At 51.9% G+C, this 25,895-nt stretch overlaps 3 protein-coding genes across 5 annotated transcripts; 1 reads left to right on the forward strand and 2 right to left on the reverse strand.

The window, feature by feature from the left end:
• The first annotated feature begins 480 nt into the window (after positions 1-480).
• Positions 481-4,773, forward strand: PRADC1 (protease associated domain containing 1). Its single transcript, XM_030877574.2, has 5 exons — positions 481-636; positions 2,808-2,908; positions 3,434-3,543; positions 3,824-3,991; positions 4,217-4,773. Exons 1-5 carry the CDS (start codon positions 570-572, stop codon positions 4,335-4,337), a joined length of 567 nt encoding a protein of 188 aa, XP_030733434.1. The 5' UTR covers positions 481-569; the 3' UTR covers positions 4,338-4,773.
• Positions 2,358-16,982, reverse strand: SMYD5 (SMYD family member 5). 3 transcript variants are annotated; one of them, XM_060309289.2, is made up of 13 exons: positions 16,863-16,982; positions 13,051-13,159; positions 12,149-12,288; positions 11,588-11,709; positions 11,137-11,206; positions 10,436-10,540; positions 9,549-9,611; positions 9,271-9,341; positions 8,849-8,955; positions 8,401-8,457; positions 7,459-7,553; positions 6,722-6,792; positions 2,358-6,575 (listed from the first exon to the last, which is right to left on the reverse strand). In XM_060309289.2, the coding sequence occupies exons 1-13, from the start codon at positions 16,956-16,958 to the stop codon at positions 6,569-6,571; spliced, it is 1,113 nt and encodes a 370-aa protein (XP_060165272.1). In that variant the 5' UTR covers positions 16,959-16,982; the 3' UTR covers positions 2,358-6,568. The 3 variants fall into 3 exon arrangements, with proteins under 3 accessions (XP_060165272.1, XP_060165271.1, XP_030733430.1); XM_030877570.3 differs by having other exon boundaries at positions 2,361-6,619; XM_060309288.2 differs by lacking the exon at positions 8,401-8,457 and having other exon boundaries at positions 2,360-6,619.
• A 919-nt stretch (positions 16,983-17,901) lies between these two features.
• Positions 17,902-24,156, reverse strand: NOTO (notochord homeobox). The gene is made up of 3 exons (XM_030877562.2): positions 23,724-24,156; positions 21,088-21,302; positions 17,902-19,286 (listed from the first exon to the last, which is right to left on the reverse strand). Exons 1-3 carry the CDS (start codon positions 24,154-24,156, stop codon positions 19,128-19,130), a joined length of 807 nt encoding a protein of 268 aa, XP_030733422.1. The 3' UTR covers positions 17,902-19,127.
• Positions 24,157-25,895: the final 1,739 nt, after the last annotated feature.

Raw genomic sequence — 25,895 nt, forward strand, 5'->3', positions numbered from 1 at the left:
CTATGAGAGCGCAAGCGCCGGTAGAACTAGGCAGGGGTCGCCGGAGACCACCTGGGCGCTAGACGAATGCCTTCCCAAAGAGAGGATGGGAAGGAGGAAAACACAACTAGGGGAAGGTAAATCGTCGTCTTGCGAAGCGGCCACAGGGAGGATCCGGCCGAGACCTCACGAGCTGATTGGCCAAGACTTTCGGCGGCTGAGGCGAGTCCTGCGGGTCTCCCACCTGCAGTTCTCCCGCCCCCGCCCCAGCCAGCGAGGTCCTGCGGAGTCGAATCCAATCAGAGAAATGTTGGGGCGGGGACGACAGTTGCAGTTAAGAGTTAAAACAAATTAGCCCTCGGCCCCACTTCTCTCCACCAATAGGAAGTGGGCTAGGGCACAGGGGCGACAAATGTGGCTACACGAGCAGGCGTCAGAACCAATCAGCCCTGGGCCTCGTTCCGGTGCGCCAACCGGCGGCGTAAGCGGGTCTGGGGGCGGGAGTCCAGAGCAGCTGTCAGGCTGAAGTCCGGCGAGCTACGCGCAGCAGGGCGGCTGGAGGAAGCGCGGCGCCGGGCCGGGCCCTGGAGATGGTCCCCGGCGCCGCGGGCTGGTGTTGTCTCGTGCTCTGGCTCCCCGCGTGCGTCGCGGCCCACGGTGAGCGGCAACGGGCGGGGCTGCGCTTCAGGGTGGGGCTGGCGGTCCAGCTTAAGCCCGGCTCGGGCCGGGGGCCACGGGTCACCTTGGGGACCCCGCGAATTCGGAGCAGGGCAGATTCAGAGACGGGCGCCTGGAGTGGGTGGGTAGTGGTTCCCGAGGGACATGAACTGTGTGCGGCCTGAGACTGGGCTGTGAGTCCTCAGCCCCCCACGTCGAAGTAAGACTCCCTCTACCCCCACTAGCGCTGACTTAGGTGGCGAAGGGGGCGAGGAACAAGGAGCAACTAGCGATACTACAAGCTGGAGATACGTGAGCACTCACATACGTAAACGGGGCCACACATTGCTACACGTGGGTTCACAGGCACTAGCACATACGTACACACCCAACTTGTTTGCACCTACACGAGAACATAAACATACACCCATATACGTACGTGAGCACATGTGTATACCTACACTTGATTTACACAGAGCAGCAGATGCAAAGGCCAGGCAAAGATGTATGTGGGGAGGAGGGGAAGCTTAGTGCTAATCCAGGAAAGCTTCCTTGGGAGTGTATCTGTACCCGATGGGAAGTCTTCACTCCCAGGATAAAAGGCCATATATGTAGCCCAGTGCCAAGCCAGTGGAGCTCTACCGGGTGGCTGATTTTGGACAGTAGAAAAGGACAGCAAAAGCCACAATCCATCCCAACGCTGGCACACAGTAGCGACTTGATAGTTTGTTGATTGACTAACAGACCTGTGGCAGCAGCTTCCACCTTTTCACATTCCTCAGTCTCTCTGGGCTAAGGAAACCAGGGACTCAAGTTCAGGTAAATCATTAGACTTTGGTGCTAAAGAGATCCACACCCCAGAAATATCTGGTTATTCTGGCAATTCCCTTCCTCAACACAGTAGAGCTGGAAATAGCCGTTCATTCATTCAACAACCTTTTTGAGCACCAACTGTATCCTAGCCACTATGTTAGATAATGTGGATACAGTATTGAATGAAGTTACAAACTTAGGCCCTTGTCCTAGTGCAGGAGATAGACAATAAACAAAAAATTACAAATACTGTATAATTACAAATGATGTTAGAAGTGTCATTGGAGAAAAAGTACATTTTGAATGGGCATAAGGGGAGGGCAGTCACAGGGCAGGTTTCCCTAAGTGACATTTAAGTTATGACCTAGTAGATGAATAGAAGTGAGCCATATAAAGGGGTAGAGGTGGGGGTAGGGTGAGGGAACTTGCAAGAAGCCTTGGAGATGTGAAGAAACTGAAAGGAGGGCAGTGTAGCTTGAACATAGGAAGAGATGAAGTTGGAGGGCCAGATCAAGCAGGGCCTTGCAGACCACAGTTTTGATTTTAAGTGCAAAGGGAAGTCGTTGAAGGGTATTGAAGTGGTGACATGATCATATTTGCTTTAAGATGTTTTAAGAAAATCCCTGGCAGTTATTGGGGGAATGGACCGTAGGGAGCAAACATGGAGGCTAAGATAGACCAGTTAGGGCTTCCCTGGTGGCGCAGTGGTTGAGGGTCTGCCTGCCGATGCAGGGGACACGGGTTCGTGCCCCGGTCCGTGAAGATCCCATATGCCGCGAAGCGGCTTGGCCCGTGAGCCATGGCCGCCGAGCCTGCGCATCCGGAGCCTGTGCTCCGCAATGGGAGAGGCCACAACAGTGAGAGGCCCGCGTACCGCAAAAAAAAAAAAAAAAAAAAAAAGACCAGTTAAAAAGCTGCAACAGCCAGGACAAGAAATGATAGTGGCTGGACTAGGAGGATGGCAGTGGAACCAGAGTCAACTTTTAAGTTTTGGTGAGAGTTGCTTTATACGTAGGCTACCACATCTCCATCTTGAAATTCCCAAGTCTGCTTCAGAGCAAAGATGAATGAATTAACCCTCAGAGAGGTTAACACTGGAGCTATGTCTTCCTGGCTCACCTGTGTAAGCAGCAACAGCAGCAGCTGTAAATCTCTGGGGTTACTAACTCTGTCTGCATCAACTCTATCCTCTCCAGGGCAGAGACCTCTATCTTACCCACCTGCAGGACCCAACTGGCTGAAGCTGGGTCTCTGGGTCCAGACCTTAACCAGCCCCACTGAAGGCATGGGGTCCATGATCTGAACCTGAACCAGCTTTTTTCCCTTGAGCCTTCTCACCTGTACATTTTACCTTTCAGGCTTACGCATCCATGATTATTTGTACTTTCAAGTGCTGAGTCCTGGGGACATTCGATACATCTTTACTGCCACGCCTGCCAAGGACTTTGGTGGTATCTTTGTAAGTTCAGGGAGGCCCCCTCATCTCTGATCCTGTCTCCACATTCCCCGCACTAAGCCGAGGTGACCCTCATGGCTTCAACCCATACCTGAGTGCTGGGACAGAGAAGGGGGCAGAATCCAGCTGTCTTCCAGGGGCTACAAAGCCAGGAATGGCTTCCAGCTATTCCTCTGGGTATAATACAGACCTGGGCACCACAGAGGGAAAAGCTATCTTCTTAGGGACACGAAGTAGTGAAAAACCAAGGGCTCTGCTAGCTCCCCCTCTGAACTACATGACTCAAGGCAAGTTACTTCCCCTCTCTGGGTCCATACCAACTTCCCTTCCTATGTCTGGGAAAGGCAGGGTGGGATAGGAGTAGACAGACCTTTGTGAGAATTAAGTAAAAATGCTCAAGTGTCCAGTACACAGAAATCGTTCCTCATTTCCCTCACACTTTGTGAGAAGCTGATAAGATGGGATGGTCAGCCCAGTCCTAAAGCAGGTGTGTCTTCCCACACTCTCACCTGTCTAAATGTCTTTCAGCACACAAGGTATGAGCAGATTCACCTTGTCCCTGCTGAACCTTCAGAGGCCTGCGGGGAACTCAGCAACGGTTTCTTCATCCAGGACCAGATCGCTCTGGTGGAGAGGGGGTAAGGAGCGGACAGGCATGGGCACAAGGGGAAGGCAGGCATAGGGTAGATTCTGAGATCAATGTTGGTGGTGATGCTTTGAAATAGCTGCTTTTAAATAATTCATCTTTTTAAGGGTCTTTAAGAAACATCTTAAGATTATCCAAGCCTTTGGCCATTTACTTGTGAGCCTTTATCAAAAAGCCTCCAAGGTCCTCCTTTCATCTTCCCAGGGTGGTGGTCTGGGGAACGGATAGCTAGGACCCTGCCTTTCCTTTGGTCTCATCACCACCTCTTCCAGGGGCTGCTCCTTCCTCTCCAAGACCCGGGTGGTGCAGGAGCACGGTGGGCGGGCAGTGATCATCTCTGACAACGCAGTTGACAATGACAGCTTCTACGTGGAGATGATCCAAGACAGTACCCAGCGCACAGCTGACATCCCCGCCCTCTTCCTGCTTGGCCGAGATGGGTGAGGGCTCTTTGTCTCTGGCTGTATCAGCACCAAGCTGGGTGCCATGACTCGGGGAGGTCAAGGGCAATCACCAGTCCCTACCCACAAGCCTCATCTTGGGATGCCCTGGTTGGAGGGCCAAAAAAGTCCTCAGGCTCTGGAACTCCCAGAGTGATGGGGACAGTGGGGCAGAATGGGGTGTCAGGAAAGTGACCATCACCACCTCTCTTCATGCTCTCCCAGCTACATGATCCGCCGCTCCCTGGAACAGCATGGGCTGCCATGGGCCATCATTTCCATCCCAGTCAATGTCACCAGCATCCCCACCTTTGAGCTGCTGCAACCACCCTGGACCTTCTGGTAGAAGAGTTGGTCCCACATTCCAGCCATAAGCAACTCTGGGCTGGGAAGGGGAAAATCCAGGAATTCTGCTGTTTGGGACTTGGGGATAGCATTTGGGGACTGGGGGAGCCAGGCAGAGGAAAAGGGCTTGGGCCTTGGCTAAGTTAAAGGAAGACACACCACTGGCCTTCCCCCCCCGGGCTCCTAAGGTGTCTCATGCTATGGGAAGAGGCAAGACCCAGGCCCCAGGTCTTATGGGCTAGGGTCTGGAACTAAAGGGGCCAACAGCAGGTGGTCTGAGAGCCATCTGAGACCTGTCACATCCCACCTGGCTTCAGCCTCCCCACCCAGGGTCTTTCACAGCAGTTGCTGGAATGGTATAAGGAGCTGGTGTTTGAGGACTACATAATAAACCCTCACTGACTTTTTAGCAATAAAGCCTCTCATCAGGGTTGTAACTGTGTCCTAGAGTGAAAGTACACAGGGGTGGGAGGGGCCTTCAAACACTTATCTGGTCCCATGCTCTTGTTTTGAAGGGAGGAAACTGAGGCCCAGAGAGGATACATGACTTGCCCAAGGCCCTGTAGGACCAGTGCTCAGATTGCTAATCTTGGATCACAACAGCCTCCTGCTCAAAAACTTGGGAAGCTGTAGTTCAGTCCCTGAGCAAAAGCCTCATCTTGTAGCCTGGTACTGAGGATCCACACTGGACCTCAGAAGAGCCCTGCTCTTGGACTTTAGAAACATTTGCACAGCAGAGTATAGGCAAGACCAGGGATGAACCCAAACTGGGGAGCTGCAGCTCCCATCTCCTGCAGTCACCTGCTCTATCCTATGCACTTTTGCACCACCCATGTGACTGCTGCCTTCCTGGAGCAGCTTGTCAAGCCATTCTCCACAAAGCATTCCTGCAAAGGCCTGTCACCACTCATATTTTATTGAGAACAGTGGGCGGGTGGGGAGGGGGTGCTGGCTACTGCGAAGGATTAAGAACCCAATAGGCCAGACAGGCAGATTCCACCTGGCTCACGATGCAGGAAAGGGCCTGTGGGGCGGCACCTGCCCTCCCTGGGATCCCTCAGCAGGGGCATGTGGCAGCCCCTCAGGAAAGGTAGGCAGAAAGGAATTGCAGGTGATAGGTTATAATTTCCACAGCTTCCAACCCAAGAGTAAGGGGTAGTGCTAATCTGGGGAGGAGAGGGAGAGAGTCAGGGCTAATCTGAGTATCTAGCCTAGCTCTCCTAGGTTTCTGGAAGACTTCAGTGTTCCTAAATGATCCTAAAGATGGAGACTGAGACTAGGAGAGCCCCTCACTGACCCATGCTCTAGAAGATTCTAGGACATCCTAAATTACGGAGCACAGGCCTTTCATCCCCCAGAATTCAGCCATGCTGCTAGAGTCCTCAGTGGGAGGAAGGTGGGAGGAAGGGGTCATGATGTCCCTCCCAAGGGAGGCAGAGACCTCTTCCACACCCTGTGAGGCCAGGCACTGTGCCAGGGCCTGAGAGGCAAGGCATAAGGACAGATTCTGGGGTCTGGGGAGATTCTCTACTCCCCGGATGTCTAAATGGTGGGTGTGGGGAGGTGAGCAGAGGGAGGTAATGCCCCCGGTTCAGTGTCCCCCACAGAAAGCCTTAGGAAGGTGCTCTGGAGGCCCAGTTCCTCCCTCTTGCCTCTCCCAGCTGTGCTAGTGGGGAAGAGGGTAAGGGTGTCTAACCCCCTCTCTTCTTCAATGGAGTCAGGCTGTTCGCAGGTTGCCACTTTGTGACCCAACCACCACCCCCCCAACAGTGAGTTGAGAAGGGTGAAGCCTTAGGTGGATGAGTAAGTGGGGCCATGGAGCCAAGGGGAAGAAACACTGTTAGGCCCTGACCTTGGTTCCAGCCACTTACACCCATACCTCAGGGGGAGGCCAGTTCTGAGAGGCTCAGTGACAGCGCAGAGCCTGAGCCGCTCAACAGCAGTGTCCTGGGCATGAGGTCTGGCGGGAGGTGGAGGGCCTAGGGTCCAGCCTGTCTTACCCTCTGGAAGAAACAGAGCTGGCATGGGGGGAAAGCAGGCAACAGGAGTGGGAGTTCCTTCCAAGCCTCTGCTCTGGGGGAAGGCCCCCTCTTCTGGCAGGGTCTAGGGTAGGACCACTTGCAGGCAGGATGACATCACACATCAGTCATCTCATCCCCCAGCTCAGCATCTTCCGGCTCTCCTTCCTCATCCTCTTCATCGTCCTCCTCCTCAGAGGTCATGTTGGGTTCATCAGCCTCTGCCAGACATTTGGGGCAGGAACAGACAAACAGATAGTTCTCCCTGCAGAGGGTTGGGGGGGATGATGGTGAGGGTACAAAGTCAGGCAGCCACCAGCACGGAGAAGCCCAGAGCCCAGCTTCCCACCACACCCCCAGCTGGCACCTGAGGATCTTGTGGCGGCTATGGCGGCTGCGCTCCCGCTGACAGCAGTCTAAGTAGCTGATGCAGATTTCCTAACGGGCAGAAGAGAGGTGGGCTCTGACAGTCTGTGCTTCTAACAGATGGGATTAGGGCCTCCCCAACCTCTGCCCTATGTCCAACCATTGCCCCATCCCCAGGAGCCGGAGCTGCCCTTCAGCGAAGGCGCAGGTCACCCTGATCCATTCCCCTGTGCTCACAGCAGAGGCCACTATGAGGCTTTCACAATCTGTGTCTGAGACAGGGGGCTATGCTTGGCCTTGGGCCATGGCCAAGGTCTGTGGCTGGGGCAGAGGTTATCTTGGTGTGAAGCTACTTGCCCTGAAAGAAGTTTCAGTCAGGCTCCGTGCACAGCTCTAAGAGCCAGGACCCCACACCCACACTAGTACCCCACAGTCCAAGCCACAAAGGGCCATGTCCTGCTTCCTTAGATGCTGCAGATTCCTTGATCAAAAGATAGCTGGGGACAAGAACTGAGGCACACAGTTGTCTCTGAAACACTGCTCTGACGCTTTCTGGAGTTATTTTTTGAAGTGGGGTGGGGTTAGAGTATACTCATGGGGAAGACTCATGTCCTGGAGCATGTGGGGATTCAACCCAACAGCCTGAACTTGGGACTGTAGCCACTGCTGCTCCCAATTCCTGGAGAGAACCTGCAAGGCCCACTGCCCACCCACCCCGACAGCTACTGGCCCCCTCACCTCTCCTGGCTTAATATCCTCCAGGGCGGTGACATGCAAAAGGAAGTTGTTTTCTGGGAAGGAGGTCTCTGCATTGGGGACACAGCTGTGATTGCCTGGGTCATGAGAGGCAGGTAATGAGGATTGTTGACTAATAAAAATAACAGCCTTAACTGTGCAGAGCACTGGGTCCCATCTTTCCTTGTTCTCTGATCCCTGCTAGGGCTAGGCAGGTCCTGGGACCCGTTTCCTATATCCCTGTCCAGTGCTCTTTCCTGAAGAGCACAGGCACTAATGCAATCCCGCATCACTCCCCTCCCCTCCTGCCATGACTGCCCCTTCTCTCCTCACTGGTCAACTTGATCCTCAGATGTGTTCCCAGTGTCTCACAAACGGAGGGACAGGGCTGTGAAAGGGATGCCCGTGCCAGGCCACTTAACTCAGTCCTGTCTGTTATTGGATGTCTGGTAACAGCTGAGCCAGGCCCTCTGAGAGCCCAGTTTGGGAGGAGTAGTGTCCCCAGAGCTTGGGAGGAAGGTTTTGCAGTGAGGAGAGCAGAGGGTGGGAGGCTGGGATCTGGAAAAGACAACAGTCTGAGCTGGCTCTGCCCGCTCCATCAGGTGCTGATAAGACTGCCTTCCAGCCTGAGCTCCTCCCGGGCTATCACAACACTCTCCTACCAAAGCTCACAGGGCAGTGGTGGGGCAAAACCCAGGCTTCCCTTTGCAAGAATCAGAGCTCTGTGCCCTGCCTCAGCACTGGGCCTAGCCCACTGGAAGCTTTTATATCAAGGCACAAGAGTCCAATAAATGAATGAAAAATAATAGAAGGAGAAGGCTGAGGGGAAATCCCCAGGAGGCTCAGCCCTAACCCCACTCCTAGACTCAACTCTACCAGCCCAGAAGGGGCCAAGAGAGATGAACTGCAGCTGTGGGGCTACCCCTTCTCAATGCTGGGACTCACAGCAGCTCTGCAGCACAAAGAGGCCAGATCCTTCACAGTTAAGAAACTCACCAGTTGCTGTAAGACAGTAATATGCAGATGTTATTGCATCCACTTTATAGGTGGGAAAAAGAAACTAGGCTAATAAGGACAGGCACTGGCTCCACTGTCTTGCCACCCAATCACTACTATTTTACCTGAAATTGCTTCTCTGAGGCACAAGCCTTGCTTTCCTATAAATGGTACCACCTTACTGTCCAGCCCTCCCCCACCCCCAGCATCAAGCCTCCGCACGGATGGCGGAGCCATTTCTTGTGTATGTCCTGCAAACAGATCTGAAGCTTCCCATAGGCACACAGGAATTACCTTCCCCAACCACGAACTCAGAGCTCCCTGGGGGAAGACTGTCCACTGTCTAACTGACGGATGTCTCCAAAGTTGGGTGAGGCCAAGACTCCATCTCACCAACCTGTCTCGATGTCCTTGTACAGCTGGTCAATGAAGGCGTCCAGCTGCTCACGGTCCTGAGGCTTCAGCTCCAGAGCGTCACAGGCATGCACCCACTGGCTCAGGGAGCTGGGGGTCCCAGGCAGCCATGGTTGGAGAGGAGGAGGCCTAGCTCACAGGGCTCCCCCACTCCAAGCAAGTTAAGTCCATTTCTTTCTCCAGGGAGAGGGTGGGGGTGGGTGGGTGTGTCCTTCCCCAACAGACTAAGTGCTCCCAAGACTCAATCTTTCTGACCCCCACCACTGAGTTTAGTCCAGCATTCTGGCCAGAGTCACACCCTGCCCCACCCTAGTCTTGAAAAGAGATGTGGCTACCTTCCTCAGTCAATCTCCCACCCCAGCCCTGAGGGACAAGCCCAACAGCTCTGGAACATTCTCTCCTAACCTGGTCCCAATTCCTTGGCCATTGGTCCCAACAAGAGCAAAGAGAGACCGGAATCCATCCGGAGTGAACCACTGTGGGGAAAAAGGGAGAAGAGCATTCAGGTTACAGCCACTAGCTTTTCTTCCTGTTGAGGAAGTTTGCTGTGAGTCAGTCCCATCCCAACTCCAGAAGACCAGGTCTGCTCTGGCTTAGCTGTCCCAGTAGGAGACGCTGACCTGGTTGCTCCTGGAGTGCTGGAGTGACTGGGAGGCCATTGGTCCCACCTTCCCCACACTCACCTGGCTGAGTGCTTCCTCATAAAGGGCCTCTGTGAAGAGTCTCCGCAGAAGCTCCAGCTGGCCCTGGTTTAGGGGAAGCAGGGAGAGACTTGCATCCCTGGGGATTTCCCATTAGCACCCAGGCAGGGCCCATAAGACCATATAAGGGAAGGAAAAGGGTGAGCTCTGCAGACCGAGCTTTCTCTGGGGGCAAAGGAAAGCCACAGAATCCTTATCTGCAAGAGACTTGGCAGTCTACTGGCCTGTTCCAACCCAGGGTAGCAAACCCAAATTCCTCCCTATTTTCTAGCCCTTGTACCAGCAGGGCGGAGGCAGCCTGGCTTAAAATGTCTGTCCTCACCACCACCCTCCAGGCTCCCTGCCCCAGCCTCCAGACCAGCTTGACCCTCCCCCTCCTTTCCTCAGATTCAGTGCAGGAAGGCCCACCCCAGCGCCCTTTCACACACCTACCTCCACCTTCAGGCAGCTCCTGCATGGAAGTCTGCTATTCTCAGGGAGAATGCATAGTTCTTTGATTTGAAGCAAGTGCTCAGTACATTGGCAACTAAAATTGTTTCACACCGCTCCCTGACCCTGTGGAACCCCCAGCCCTTCACTTTCCATTACACTTGATTCACCCACTGCTATCCTATCATGGGGTCCTGCCTTCCCACATCAGGGCACCCAGCCCTTCTGTCCTCTGTCATCACCCCACTTCCCAATTTTAAGTCCACATTAGGTCATGAAGTTAAATAGCGGCAGGAATACAAGTCTCTGAACAGATTTTTGGACCCAGGCTCTAACTTCTTCCTGTGGCTGGGAAGGCAGCAAATGTGGAGCTTCCCTTAGGTAGCCATGGACATCCCCAGGCTACTGGGGGGGTGGGAGGGTCATGTGGAGAGACCAACCTTGAATTTGTCCCCCAGGAGTTTGTGGACAATTTCCTCCTCCTCATTGGCGGTTTTATTACAGAACTGGGAGAAGAGCCTGATCCAACGATCCTTATCCTTAGCCTGCAGTGAACAAATATACTTCAGGGTCAGGTTCACACATGCTCACGCATGCATGTGCACACATGGACTCACAGACACCCTCCTCTTTACTGCCACTCCTGCCCACGTGAGAGGAGTAAGCTGTCATTCTAAAACCCCTGCCCTGAGAAACACCATCACACATGAGCTTCTAAGTAGACCCTTCCTGCCCACCCTGCCCACACCCAACCATCTTCCCAGCTGGTGCCAAGCTAGCCAGTTCACGACACTTGGGAAAATAGGAGGATGAGGCTGACGAGCAACAACACTAAAGGGGTCAGAGTGGCTTCTCTCGCTTTATCTAAGAGGCACAATCCTGAAAAGGTGGTGCTTATATATGAATTGCTGCTGCACAGGAAGTCATCCATAGATCACAGACCACAGGCAAGATGAGCCCCCATGTCCCCTGCTAGATTTATGGTTAGCTACTCCTAAGGTTTACACAGCAAGCAGCTCTCCTTTGGGAAGCCCAGAAGGAACTCTGTATCCAAGCCAGAGTGTTAAGGTGAGAAGAAAACTGAGGCCAAGGGTTGAATGAGGCCGGAGTCAGCTTCCCTGAGAAGATCAGGTGGGCTCACCTGTTTCACTGTGGCCACCATCCGGGCCATCAACATGATGCTTGCAGTCTCAGGGGGGTAGTGAACACTCCTGGGGAGAAAGAAAAAGGTTTGGCCTAGAACTTCCCTCCCCAGTAGCTGAATTCAGGGAAGCCCAGTCTGATTACTACAGAGAATCTTTCCTACCAATCTCATTTATAACCAAAGAGAGAAAGTCATTGGCAAGGACTTGGGCAGGATTTTATATCCCTATGGGCTTCATGGGGCTCTTCCTGGGAGTGTGTAAAATACTGAGAATGGTAGGACTGGCGGCTCAGATTTAAGGCAGGGGGAATGGGTGATAGTTTAGTCCTAAGAATGGAGGAAAAATCTAGGGGGTGGTAACTTAACAAAGATGGCTGCATCCACTAAGCGTGGGGATGGCAGGCAGGGAGGGAAGGATAAAGGAAAGAAGAGAGGAAATGCTACCTACCTCCATGCCTCCTGTAGCTTATTGAGAGGATGCAGGGGGTCATCCTGGGAGGGGCCTGGGCACAGGACCCGATGGTATTGCTCAGCTGCGGCTAGCAGACATTCTGTACTGCAGTACGTCACCTGTTGGGGGAGGTGGAGGTCAGCACCCTAGGATCTGGCAGTGGGGTGAGGCACAGACACCCATGTGGTCTCACCTCCTCTAACTGTACTCCTTCCACAAACAGCCCCTAAGCAGTAGTCAGTGGTATTGTGAGATGAAAAAGCATACAGTGCTCTGGAGACATGTGAGAGGGGCACCTGACCCAGGCTTGTAAAAACGTGGGAAGGAGAGACTGCTTCTCAGGTACAGGGAAGGGCCCCTGCCAGGCTCCTAGGAAGAGGGCAAGCTCCCACCAAGCCTATTTTCTAGACAATGGGACTGGAACAGAGGATGAAACTGGCACAGTAATGTCTTTTTCATGTCTTTCCCTACATTCGGGCTCTCAAGGGCCATGACCAAGTCTGTCCTCACTCCTGTCTCCCCAGAGAGGACTTCAGCTTAGCCCCCAGGGATATTCACCTGGCAGTGGGGACAATTCTGGTGCAGGTCCTTGCGCACAGTGCACAGCTCAGGGTGAGGCAAAACCTGGCCTGGTTTCCCAGTCAGTCTCTGGGCGTTCTCCTCTGCCTTCTCCAGTGCCCGAAGGCAGTGGTCACAGGCTGGGGGAGAGAGCCAGATGTTGACAATTAAGTGTCTTGAGAGCAGGGGCCACATTTGTCCTTTTCACAGCAATATGCCCAGAGTTAGTATAGCACCTAGCTCAGAGAAGGTGTTCAATAAAAGTATGAGAAGTGAGTGAATGAATATGTTAAATGAATGTATTTCACACGCATTATAGATGATGCCTTCTTCCCTCTCCGGAGTCCCCACTCCTCCCGGCAGACTCTCTCTGCTTCTTGATGGGACTTAGTCTATGGGGTTCCCCACCCAGCCCCCAAACTGGGCTTTCCCCACATTCTGGAGCCGAGTGACCCTCCTTTCACAGATTTTTCTCTAGCCCAAGAAAAGTGTGAAAAAAGCATGTGACTGGCAAAGCTAAGAGCGTCCTATTTGTTTCTGACCCCTAACACAGCCTTTATTGACCAAGGGGCATGGGGTCTCCACTTGGTAGAGGGCTCCACTTTGGCACAGAGCCCTTCAGCACGACATCTAGTACCTTAGAGTATAGGCCACACTGAGTTCCAGCAGTCCTCCCCCAAGGAGCACTTTGGAAGAACCTCTCTGCAGCAGGCTCACAGCCCCAAATGGCCTGAGATTAGACAGAGGCATGGTTCTCAGGTGCAGCTCTCCAAGGGAAGACGCACTTTCCTCCCAACACCTGGAGTCCTAGAGATGGCAGCCGGTAGGGATGTACGTACTCTCTTCCATGCGCAAAGGCTGCTGGGCCCAACAGCCCTCAGGAGTAGGTGAGATGTGCTCACCTCGGTAGCGATAAAGTGCATTCCAGAGAAACTGTGCAGCCACCAGGGGCCGTTCGATGAATATGGTCTCCCCCTTCTGGATCGGCTGTGTGGCAAACAACCCCTTTCCCTAAGAGGGCAGAGAAGAATAGGATGGCCATAAGAAGAGACAGAGGACATAGCTTCAAGGGCCCCTCACCCCCACGTGCTTCCCTCTCATCAGAGGCCTCTGCCTCAGGAGGGTTCACGGAGCATGGTCGGCACCCTCCATAACTGCCTCCTCTGGAAACGCAGCTCTGCCCAGTTTCAGTCGCACTTCTACCAGCCTGTCTAGAGCAGAGGGCTTGGGATGGGAAGAGAGCCACCACATCAGCCATGTCAGACTAATCAGAGAATTTTTAGGATGGCCAGAGCAGGGCCAAGGTTCACAGCAGGCTGGAGCCTCCAGTACCAGGAACTGGTACAGGGCGGCCTTCTCTGAGTCACCCACATGCCCCTCCAGGATCCTGGTCGTGATGCTGCTCCTCAGGGTTGCATAGAAATCCTACACCACGGGAGGGAGAGGCCTATGCAGGAGTATATGCCCTTCTTCCCTGGTCAGCTGGGTACTCACAGCACCTAGCATACATAGTACCTGGTACCCAACAAGTTCTCAGGTGTTACACTGAAAGGAATGACTAATCCTAGCACCAGTCCTAATGCTAACTTGCTGTGAAAATTTGAGCCAGTTGCTTCACTTTTTTGCATCTGTTTACCATGTGAAAAGTGGGTATTATAATAATACCTATCAGGTAGTTTCCAGGATGCAGTGATATAACACAGGTGAAGGAATTTCATGAACTCTAGCTCCTTACTACTCAAAGTGAAGTGATGGACTGGGCAGCATGGGTATTGCCTGGGAGATGTTAGAAATGCAGAATCTCAGGCCCCACTCCACACCTGCTGAATCAGAATCTGCATTGTTAAAATCAGCTGCAGATACCCAGGCAATTCATATGCACATTAAATGAGAAATACTGGTCTAAAGCACTGTGGATATGTACAGGATGAAGGATGAGAAAACTGTTGAATTGCCATCTCTCAAATGTGCAAAGGGACGCAGGAGACAGCTTCAGAACCTAGGCAGTTACTGGCCCACCTGGGCACTTTCTCCCACTCTACAGAGGAGTGGTGCCCCTGCCAACAGTGAACTGTCATGAAAAGAGATAGAAAGGAAATGATTGACACAGCAGTGAAATGTCCTGTCACGTTGCCTCCTGGGTAGCTCCCGGTTTCCTTCTAGCACTGGCACTCTGGATAGACAGGGGCACCTCCCAAAATCAGCAGCAGGATGTAAAGACCTGGACAGGCCCTGAGCACCCCGTGAGCCACACATCTCAATCCTGTGAATAACTCTGGGAGCTCTAATATGGTACAGTGGGGCAGCTGGAACAAAACCACTGGCAAAGCCGTGGATGCAGCCTGGTTGTCTTTCTAGAAGCCCACCTCCATGCCTAGTAGCCCCTGGGAGCCACCCAGCAAAATGAAAACCTGGCCTTCCTCTGTGGGACAAGAAGATATGGACAGCTATCCACATTACTTCTGACAACCTCAAATCTCAATATTGAATAAATATTGATCTCTTTCTCCCTCCTTCTGGAGGACCAAATGTAGGAAATATTTAGTAAAGCAAAGGGAAGAATCAGAGCTGTTCCTCTGTGAAACCACTTATCCCCCAAACATATAAAGTATTTCAAGAAAAACAACTCTAATTCATATTACCAAGAAGACTGGAGAGAACGGAACCTGAATGGAAAGGGTACAAACTATGCAAAGTTTATTTCCAATTTGAAAAGTTCAAGTTTAAAAAAAAAAAAGATTGTACCAAAATATCTAAGACTATGTAGTAAATTAATTCTTTATTAAATTATTTTCTAGAAAAATATCAAGTGCCAAAAGTGAATTCAAAAGGAAGAAAGCCAAGCCAAGACAGACTTGCAATGCCAGTACCTGCCTGATGTGCATTAGTACAGCATCCTGGTTGACATCTACCATATTTGGTCAGGTTTCTGTTCTGACTGGTCATGTCCCTGGCATAGCAATTGGTAAAATTTTGGAAATCATTCCTGCCAATGTCCATAGAGGCAATAGAGAAAGTGGTCAAAAACTACCCCCATGTGAGACCCCTAGTCTATATGGTTTCATGAGCGAGCTCTCTCAAACCAAATAAGTAATTCTTGTGCTATTTAAACTATCCAATAACAGAGAAAAAATGGAAAGCCTCTCTATTAAAAAACAAACAAGCATAATTTTGATGTGGTAACCTAAGGAAGATACCATAAAGGAAAAAAAAAATCACAAACTAATCTCACTTTATGAATGTAGAGGCAAAAAGCCCAGGATAAGCCATCTTGTCACCAGGTCTGGGTATGTGATTCTTCTGCAGCAGCAGATGATGTAGGCATGAAGAGGGAAGCCAACTCATTCTTCCAGAGCTGGGGTTTTGATAGAAGGCTAGGGCTGGACAATTGGGCAAGGAGAGTGGCTGAAGTGATGAAGTAAGAGGGAAGAAGTAAAACAAGGAGGGGCCTGAGAGATAGGGGTGAAGTGAAAGTAAAGGTGAGTATCTCTGCAGGCTAGGAGCGACGGAACTGAGACACCATCAAACTGTGAACCAATGAAGAGCACTGGAGGCCTTGGGGTAGAGATGGAGTTGTGGGCAGCTGAGGAGGCCAAGGATATGGGAGCTGATTTACCACGGGAAGAGAGGAACACTCCAGATGCCTCTGGAGTGAAAAGAGGACAATGGAAGGTTGGGTTCGGGAACTGGATGACTAGGATGATGTTGAGAGCAGGAGACAGATGACTAGAAGGCTGACATCTAGGGCAAGGACCAAGGATACACACAGCCACTACACATGACAAACTGTTCAACCTCATTAGTAAACAAATATAAATGAGAACAAAGCGATATCATTTTGCACAAATCAACCAGCAAAGATATCCAAGAAAGAAAATACTCAGTGCTGGTGAGAACAAAAGGATGTGTGCACAGACACTGAGCTCCAATATCTTTGACCTCAGAGATAAAAAACAAGATACAACATAAGGGTCCATAAATGAGCAGTTGTTGAGTGAACAGTGGTCCTCCCATGAAACAGACTATTACTCAACTCTTAAAAATTAATATGTAGCGTTATTGATATTGAAATATTTACTGCTGCATCAAAAAGCAGTTTCTAAAAATAGTTTTAATATGCATATATTTGCACAAATATAGATTCTGAGTGTTTTACCTTCTCTTTCCTTACATGCGCTTTTTTTTCTACAACGAACTTCTAAAACACGATAATAAAACAACAAAATGTCACCCTCTTGATTTAAACCCTTCAATGCTACTACGGGCTTCGGTCCAAACTCCTTAACACTCCAAGCCCCTTCGTGAAGTGTCCTGGCCTTTTCCCTCAACCCCCACCCAAATCTCACTCATAAAGTTCCCTGAGGACCCAGGCCTTTCTGTACCGCAGCTCCCCCTGCCCAGCACGTCCCGCCCAAAGCTCCCAGGACCCAGCAGTAATGTCCCCCGGCCTGGCGCTCCCCGGCCCCACTGGCGGAAAGGCCCGATTCCACGGGGGCAGGTGACGCGCACGGAAACTCAGCGGGCTCGGGCCCACCGCATGACCGCCCCGGAACCCTGCGCGCGGGGACAGGTAGCCCCCGGGCCCCGAGCCGGGAACGGGCCGCAGCGCCCGAGCGGCAGAGGAGCCTCTAGATTCCAGGCATGGGGTCCGGTGGGGCTGTCTCCAAGGCCGGGCCGAGTGGGGGGACCCCGGCACGGTCCGCCGCGGCCTCACCTTGGCGCTGCTCACGAAGCGGACTTCCACGGCTACCCGGGCTCGGCCCGCCACGCCCACGCAGAAGGAGAACACGTCGCACATGGAGGCCGCCATCTTGGGCGTGCCTCCGCCTGCTGACCCTTGACCCCGCCTCGACCCGGGAGGCCCCGCCCCTCACTGGCCCCGACCCCAGCGTGAGCGTCCCCGAGGCTGCGAGGGTTTGCGCGCTAGCCGGTCTTAATTTGGATCTTTTTGGTTTATGTATCTGTAGGTTAAGTAGTTCGTTTACTGGGTGTAGCTGGGCCTGCCTTTGCGCAGTTTTGCCTCTGTCTCTATCTTCGTGGCCAGTACCAGAGCTTGTGTGTGCGTGTAGTTTTGATCTGTGTACCTGTATCCGAGTTCACGTTTGTGTTTGTTGTTTCTGCCACCCAGTGGTCCATCTTGAGTAAAGCGCTCTCTGGACCCAGTCATGGGGTGGGACAGCAACGGGCTGACTTACTGCTATCCTCTCTGGCCCTCAACCTGAAGGGAAGAACTAGCTTACCCCCACCTATCCATCCTACAAAGTCCGGCGCAAGATTTCCTATTTCCGTAGGCAGTCTGGCAGCGGGACAAACTGTCCTACGAAAGATCAAGCTGGACATGTGTCTTCCTCAGACTCTTCAGGGCGTAGGGACCTTGTAGCCTGGGGGTGCTGGAGGTCTAAGGACCCGTGAAATTGTATGCAGAAGTGAGTCTGCAGATTCTCATTGTCCTGACAACAGGAGAGGGATCTATTCTCTTGTTCAGGACTGACCTGAACATTTGTCCCCACAGCCAGGCCTGACCACCATGTCTCAGTTTGTTCTCTCGTCCTCCAATTGATTCCGTGCTACTTGAAAAGGGACCTGTGTCTGCATCTGCTGCGGTCTCATGGTGACATTTAGGGATTTGATAGAGCACAGTAACTGCTGAATAGGTCACTGCTGGTGATTTAAAAAAAAAAAGAAAAAAAAGTGAGCCCATGATTCCCGGAAGAGGCAAATGTAGCTGTGTTCCTTTAATAGAGCTGACTGGGTCCAGCATTAGGAAGGATTTCCCGGAAGACAGGAACAGGAGGGTTCTTGAAGCTGGACCCTGGCCTCCCTCCAGCTGCAGCTTGGTCCTGGAGGCGATGGTCAACTGACTTGGCGGCAGGTGGTTTCCCAAGGCCACCCCTGCTCCCTGCCTTTTCTCCCTCCCTCAGAAAACTCTGGAGAGCAGTGTGGACCATGCCCTCTCTCACCACCAGGTGGCAGGGCAGTCCTCCTTCCACCAGTTCATCTCAACACCCAGAAGTCATTCTGTATTCTAAATGAATACCCTCAACGGAAGCCCGCCAGGGAATGTGGAGTGCTAGAGAAATTAGCTCTGGAAATATTGGTGGCAGGCTTCACAAGAGTAGGCTATCAGCTACGCTTCTTGGAAAGAAACTAAGTAGATTCCTGGGAAGGAACGGGAGCCATGAGAACTGGTTGTGAAGCAGGGGAATAATAATACAGCAGAGTTTATGACAAAATGCCAGTTTTGGCAAAGGCAGAGTTAAATCTCTCTGTATGAAGATGGATAGGGGGTCAAGTCAAGTAGGTAGACGGAAAAAGATGGTGGTCAGGGTAGCATGTCTGCTCCAAGGAGGCAGCTGGGCCTGAGCTCCTTCTGAGAGTGTTAACATTTCAGACAAAATAAGAAAACTTTGGTAAATTCTGGGAGAGGAAATGGGCTAAATGGTCTGCCCTTCCTTCTTTGCTCTCAACTCCACCATCTCCAATGGCGAAGTCTTCTAGGCCCATATACTGATTCAAGGAGGCCCTCTCTCGTCTACAGCCAGGCCAGGCAAAGATTAATCCCTGGAGAAGCCAGGGGTGAGGTATTACTCCCACAGATGAAGGGGGCCTATAAGCCTTAATAGTTACTGCACACTTAGTACTGAGCCTGGCACACTATAAGTGTTTTACAGACATCATCTCAGTCTTGGGAGGTCTACGTTATCAACATACCCATTATACAGGTGGGGAAAAAAACTTCAGAAGTTCGGTAACTTAGCCAAGGACAGCTGAAGGCCAAAGTCTGTACCCATGACCATTTGCATTATTACAGCTCCCAGGGGTAGATATAGGAAAGGGGGACCCCTGCTTGACAGTTCAGATTCCCCTGATGCCCTTTGACCTGACAAGCTCTTCATTAAAAATTGGAACAGGGAGGTCCAGTTGGTGCCCCCAGGAAGAACTAGCCCAAACAGCTTGGGTTGAGCCTCTGTCCCAGTCCTCAGCTGTCCACTCCTGACTCTGCATCTTCTCTCTGGATGGTGGTGTTGGAGCTGCTGGAGGGCTCATCCGGGGAGGCAGCCATGGCAGATGCAGCTGGCAGTCTCAGCCTTTGCTGCTTCTGATACTTAACCCTGCGGTTTTGGAACCAGACCCTCACCTGTAATTGAGGCAGTGAGAAGAGATCAGAATGTGACCAGCAGTTCCCACTGCTTCCCCCATTCCCACAGTCCCCACTCCTCTCTGGTCAAAATTTACTCTTCATTCTAAGGGAAGCACACCCTTCCCTCTAATGCCAGTCACCACTCATTCACTCAGCAAATATTTATTGAGCTCCTGATATGAACTAGGCATCACCCTAGGTGACGGTGATAATAGTGAGCAGTAGAGGCATGATCTCTGCCCTCATGGAGCTCATAGTCCAGTGGAGGGAGACTAATAACAAACATGGAAACAAATGTATAAACACAAAAGGGGGTATGAACAGGGGTTTGAGCCTCCCTGAAGAACCAGCACTTAAGCTGAGGCTCAGAGGATAAGAGGCCAGCCCGATGGGAACAGAGAAAAAAGCAAGCCAGGGCAGGGGAACCAAGCTTGGAGCGTCTGAGGACCAAAAAGGAGGACAGCATGGCAGGCACATCTGAGAGAGGAAAGCAAAGGAAGGGAAACTGTGAAGGCCATGGGTTAGAAGTGTCAACTTTGAGCTTTTAAGTGGGATGAAACACAGTCCTATTTACATGTCAAGTAAATTGCACATCTGGCAGTTGTGTGAAGAATGGATATAAACAGATTTGGGGAGATAGCTGGGGAGACTATTGCAGGGATCTAGTGAGAGCTGGGGCTGCACACTCCCTTCCCTGTGTGATGAGAAAAACAGTCCCATTTGGAACTGGGGGCAATGGAGAGAAATGAAATGATTCCAGTTGTATTTTGGAGGTAGAAGTGAAAAGGCTAGCTGATGGATTGGAAGTGGGAGAGAAAGAGGAATCTAGGATGACTAAGTGTTTTGAGCAACTGGGTGACGGTGGTGCCATGTGTGGGAAAAGGAAGAGATATGGCGAGAAAAAAAAATCAAGAATTGAGGTTCTGACTTAAGTTTAAAATGGCTACCCACAAGACATCCAAGTGGAGGCCGCAAGAAGGTAGTTAGATGTACAAGTCAGGAAAGAAAGGTGGGCTGAAGATAAAAATTAGGGAGTCATTGGCTTACAGATAGTATTTAAAACCCATGGGGATAGATTAAATCAGCTAGGGAGGAAAATTCGAGGTCACAAAGAGAAGAGTTGCCTACAAAGGCAACCAAGAAGAAAGGACCAAAAAGCCAGGAGAAAAACCAAGAGAGTGTGGTGTCTGGAAGCCAAGAGAAGAGTGTATTTCCTAAGAGAAGGAGTGGTTGCCTGTACTGAGTGGTGGGGTAAGATGAGGAAAGGAAAGCATCTGCTGACTTTGGCAACATGGAGGACATTAGAGACCTTGATGAGAAGGTTCAGTGAAATGGTAGGTAAAGAATTCACAATGCAATGAGTTAAGGAGTAGATGGGAGGTGAGGACATACAGAGAACATAGCCAGTTCTTGATAGGTTTGCCTCTGAAAAGAGCAGAGAGATGATGCAGTAGCCAGAGGGGAATATGAGGTCAAGGGAATGTTTATTATTTTTAATATTTAGTCCCTTGAATACCTACTTAATTTCACTGTCAGCTCCTTATTTAGCATGAAGACATTACATTATAAAGTTCTAGATTAACACCATGTGTTGTTTCCATAATGTGATTTCAAATAGGACTATTTTTCTCAACATATAGGGAAGGGAGTGTGCCAGTGGTTAGGGCCTGTCTCCCCCATCGGCATGGCACAGAGGATGAAGGCCTATAAATTCCTCCCAGCCCCAACTCAGGGTCTTTGAGAGAGTAGTATCTGTCCCTAGGTACAGCCCGGGCCCCACAGGAGTCCCTGCTCTCACCTGGTTCTCTGTAAGGTTGAGCTGGGCTGCCAGCTGGGCTCTCTTCTTCCCCACTAGATTGTGCTGTTTTGCAAACACTTTCTCCAACTCTTCCAACTGCTCCAAGTTAAACATGGTTCGGACCCTCTTTTGGGATCTCTCAGTGTCCTGAAGGTCCTGAGCTTGGGCCCAGTTGCGGGGACCCCAGAGGCCTAGGCAGTGAGCCAGCTCCAAGCCTGAAGAGCAATTAGCAGGAGGAGAGGTTAGCCAGTAACCCCTTAGCTTCTCATCTTAGAGGAGAGAGAACAAGCTCACAGCTCCACTGCCCTGTCTTACCCTTGGCCAGGTAACACAGCAAGAAGGCAGGGTGGGAAGAGACTGTGCAGAAGTAAAACAAATGAGAAAGAAGGGACAGTGTTGTGAGACCGCTTCGGGCTCCATTATTCTTCAAGTGAGTGGCATAATCTTTGGCCCTAAGAGGAGCTGCCAAACCTCCATCTCTCCTTTCCTTTCCTTGGCTACTTCAGGAAAACCCTATGGGATGAGCAGAGAAGAGACCTGCTTCTGAACAAAGAGTGAGGGTTCATCCTTTTTGTTCATTCAACTTTTTGAATGTCTACTATGTTTCAGGCATGGTTCCAGGACAAAACAGAAAATCCCTAATAGTAAAAAAAAGGCAAATAAGTAAAATATTGAGTATGTCAGAAAAGGATTAGCACTAGTGAGAAGAATAAAGCAGGGAAGGACAGGGTTAAGTGTGTGGGAGGGGGAGGGGGATAGTTTGTATCTTTAGAAAGGTAGGCACCTCACTAAGTTGACACTTGAACAGGGCCACTATGTATAGCTTGTGCCCTGCACACAGGTACCCAGCTGAGAGGGTAAGTGGAGTCTGAAATTCTGACCACTCTCCACAGGCCAATTCTTCCTGCCTGACAAGGTGTTGTGCCAGCTTGAAGTTAGGGGGTAACCTTTTCTAATGCACACAAGGGTGCTTTTCAGCTCATAGAGCTGTGGGCCAGCAGAGATGGAGATTGGTCTGCCAGAGGGCAGTACCTGAGTCATAACTCCAAAGGAGTGAGGAAGTAAGCCCTTGGGCTAGCTTGGAGGGAAGTGTTCCAGACAGAGGCCTGGCAAGTGCAGTGCTAAGACTGCTCAGCTCCCACTAGCCTTGGGGAGGCTCCAGGGCTGGCAAACGAAACTGCCCCAGTGAAGGGAGTGAGGCCTGGCTGCCCAAGACCCAAACCACTGGGCTCACCTGGCTTACCATAAACATAAGCATTAATAGAAAACTATGAAGAACAATCAATGGGGCCAGATTTAAAATATGGTACATCCTAACAATGGACCATTCTGTGGCAAAGAAGCTCTGCATGGACTTACAAGGAAAAATCTCTGATTCACGGTCAGGTGAAAACAGTAAGGTGCAGAGCAGTGTGTCTAGTATGGGGGTTAGAAGAATGTGTGTGTGTTTATGTATGTATATATATATTTATTCTCACACATATATACGTGTGTGCAGGTATAAAATACCACTGGAAGAATAAAGAAACTGGTGTCTGGCTGCCTGCGGGGTGGGGAGAACCAGGTGGCTGGGGGACAGGAGTGGTAAAGGAAACTCTTTTCCATACTATATCTCAGTTAACATTTTGAAGTTTGAACTGTATGGATGTAATACCCATGCAAAAACTAACTTGAAAATGAGACAACCATATACAAAGTCGTAAACTGCAATTCAAACCTCAGGTGTGTGGGGATGTTAGAAAAAGGTGGCTTGGAGTGAGGGCTGTGGCTCTTATTCATGGCACGAATTTGGATGGGGTTGGGAGACCAGTGTTTCTCTCCCACATGGTTAGGAGAAATGCCAGCTGAAGGGAGTTGAGGAGATGCAGGATGGGGGGAATCCAGGAAGTAGGAACCAGGTAAGATTGTCTTACAAGGATCTTGGTATGGGTCAATAATGCTTGCACTAACTTTGCTTCTGTTTTCCTTCATGGGAACCACGCAGATGCATGAACCAGAGAGCCAAAGATGGCAGAAACTCGTGTAGATGGATGTTAATGCTAGAGGAGAAAGTTACCTCAATGGTTAAAGTCTCGCTGGGATTTAAGTGACTGCGCTCCAAGGACCCAGAGCCCCAAGGTACCACTCTAAGAGCTATAAGCAAGCAGGCGCAGAGCCGTAACCGCGTCGGCTAACTCCCAACAGCTCCTCGCTGGAGGGTACCAGCGGCAGCATCCGCTTCTCCCGTCTAAGACCGGGCCCTGGGTTCGCGACGAGAGCCGCTTTGGGAAAGAGCCTGCGCCACCAAGCATTATCCGAAGCGGGTGTGGGAGGGAGCAAGGGCCTCTACCAATCCCTCGTCCAGCGACGCGGGGCTGGGCCCCCTGCAGCCCTGCGCTGGTCCTAGCTGTCTTCCGAGCCCCCTCTGGCCCGCCCTCACCTCCCGCTCCGCACCCGCCTCACCACACACACCTTCTCCCACCTCAGCGGCGGGCCGGGCAGCCTCCCACCCGGTCTGGGTCCCTCTCTCCGCCCGGTATCAACGGCAGGCTCAAGGGTCATAGCGTTTCCACCCACTCTAACAGTGTGTGGCTCTCAAACTCGGGGACTTCTCCTCTACCCTGTGCCCACCGTCGCGGCCGTCCGCCACCTCGTACCTGTGACGCCGAGGCCCTGGAGGCCGCAAAAGTGGGCGGTGCGCAGCCGCAGCACCGGGAGCTGGGGGCACCGCTGGTCGAGCCCCGCGTTCAGGTAGGCGGGCAGCCACGTAGCCGGGTACGCGCTGGGCAGAGCCGGAGCGGGAGGCCGGGCGGGCGCGGTCCAGAGGCCCCCGGCAGCGCCGGCGGAGACAGACAGAGAGGAGATGGCGGGCGCACGGCGGTCGGGTCTGGCCAGGATGGCCTCGACAGAGAAGGAGGACTCGAGGCGTCCGGTTGCACGGGGTGGGCCTGGGCCTGCCGAGCGGCGCGGCAGCGCGGGGGACGCGGGCGCGGGAGACGCGGGCGCGGGAGAGCAGCTGGAGCGCGGGCGCTGGACCCGGGCGCCCGAGGTAGCGGGCGGCCGGCAGCCTCGCTGCCCGGGGCTGGGCATGGCGCGGCCCTTGCCCGGACGGGCGCAGGGAGGGGAGCCGGGGGCCTCTGGGCTGTGTGGGCAGCGCGAGAAGAGAGTGAGGACACCTGCTTTAAATAACGGAGCGAGCCTTGCTGTCCAGGAACAGCCGCCGCTGCCGGCGAGGTCTCTTAAATTGGACAGGGCGGGGCCGGACTGGCCGGGCCTTTTCTTCCCGCAGCCCAGGCACCGCCTCCCGGGCGCAACCAACCCCGCAAAGTTCCAAAGCTCCGTGTGCCCCAGCGCCCTCCCTCCTTACGCATTAAAAAAAATCCCACCCCCAACCCCAGCCCGTGCTGTCGGGTAAAGGACCCTGAGCTCGCTGTGACTTGCTGGTGATCCTGGGCGAGCCACCCTGCCAGTGTAGATGGATGTTAAGCTTTGCCTTCAAGCTTTAGCTCATCCTCTCACTGTCTGTGAAGCAGAAGCCCCTGGCCACACTCACCTGTGACTGCGCAAGCCCCTAAATTAAAAAAAAAAATTAATTTAAATATCTTGTTTAACCACTGTGAAATGTCAATTTCCCACCTTTCCCTGACTGGAGACACTGCTGTAGTTACCAATTTCTTTTGAGTCTTTCCAGGAACTTTCTGCACCCACATTACTTAGGGCCCACTGGAAAAATCTTTCCTGTATTCAAAAAAGTAGAAGGGTAAAAACATTAATGGTTCCAGATTAAGAAATACTAATTTATTGCAAATGCATGAGAGTTGATGTCCTACAAAACCTGAATTATGTAGGTGTAAGGCAGGCATTTGTATCCAGTTTTACAGTTGGATAATCAGTATTTACCCATGTCCTTGGGCAAGTTACAAGTTGCTGTATGAATTTCTTCACCTGTAAAATGGATAACGATGGTAGGTACCTCATGGAGTTGCTGTGTGATTACATGAGTTAATGCATGTAAATCATTTAGAATTGGCCGGTGAGCACTATGCTGTGATTGCAGAGTTCTGAGGGATTCCTGCCTTCCAGGCTCCCATAGCATTCTGCCTCCCCAAATCAATGCCTAACATTGAAACCACTCTACCAGGTCGAGGTGCAGTTCAGTGGCATTGTCCATAGGTGTCAGCTGTTTGGAACACCAACATGCCCTGTCTGTTCTGCAAAGTAAGGGCTGGAGGAACCTTGCTGGGTTCCTGCCCTCCCCCACTTCCTAATTCAGCAACTACCGGCCCTGCCTTCTGAGCAACCCCCCAGGCAGCCTGGAACGTGAGATTGTGGGCAAAATGATGTGCAAGCGTCCGATCTGATCCCAGGTCTAGGCTTACTGTGTTCTGACCAGAGTACGCAGGGTCAGAGATGAGGATACAGGAATGAGAGCCCTAGGGATGGGGCATGGATGGGAAGGACTCTGTCTTACGTGAGGTCAGACCCACTGGGATTTGGAAAGTTCTAGATGCTCCCCCCTCCCATAACTCCCAAATCTTACACACACCATTCCATTTCTCAACGTGTTTCTTTTGGAGGAGCTTTTTCTCCAAGAAGGAGGGGCTGTGTTACCCCCCCACCCCACCCAGGACCCACCCAGACTGCAGTGCCAAGGCACCAGAAGCAGGCCTTGTGAGCCTGGATACACACACCCACTTTTTTGGGCCCACAAAGACAGCAGCTTATGCAGTCAGGGAACAGTGGAGCAAGATGATGGAAAATGTGGATTTTGGAGTTGGACAAACCTGGCTTCAAATCCCAACTTTGTCACTGAACTTTTCTGTGACTTC

This window comes from Globicephala melas, chromosome 12, assembly GCF_963455315.2.
Source record: "Globicephala melas chromosome 12, mGloMel1.2, whole genome shotgun sequence".
Classification (NCBI taxonomy): domain Eukaryota; kingdom Metazoa; phylum Chordata; class Mammalia; order Artiodactyla; family Delphinidae; genus Globicephala; species Globicephala melas.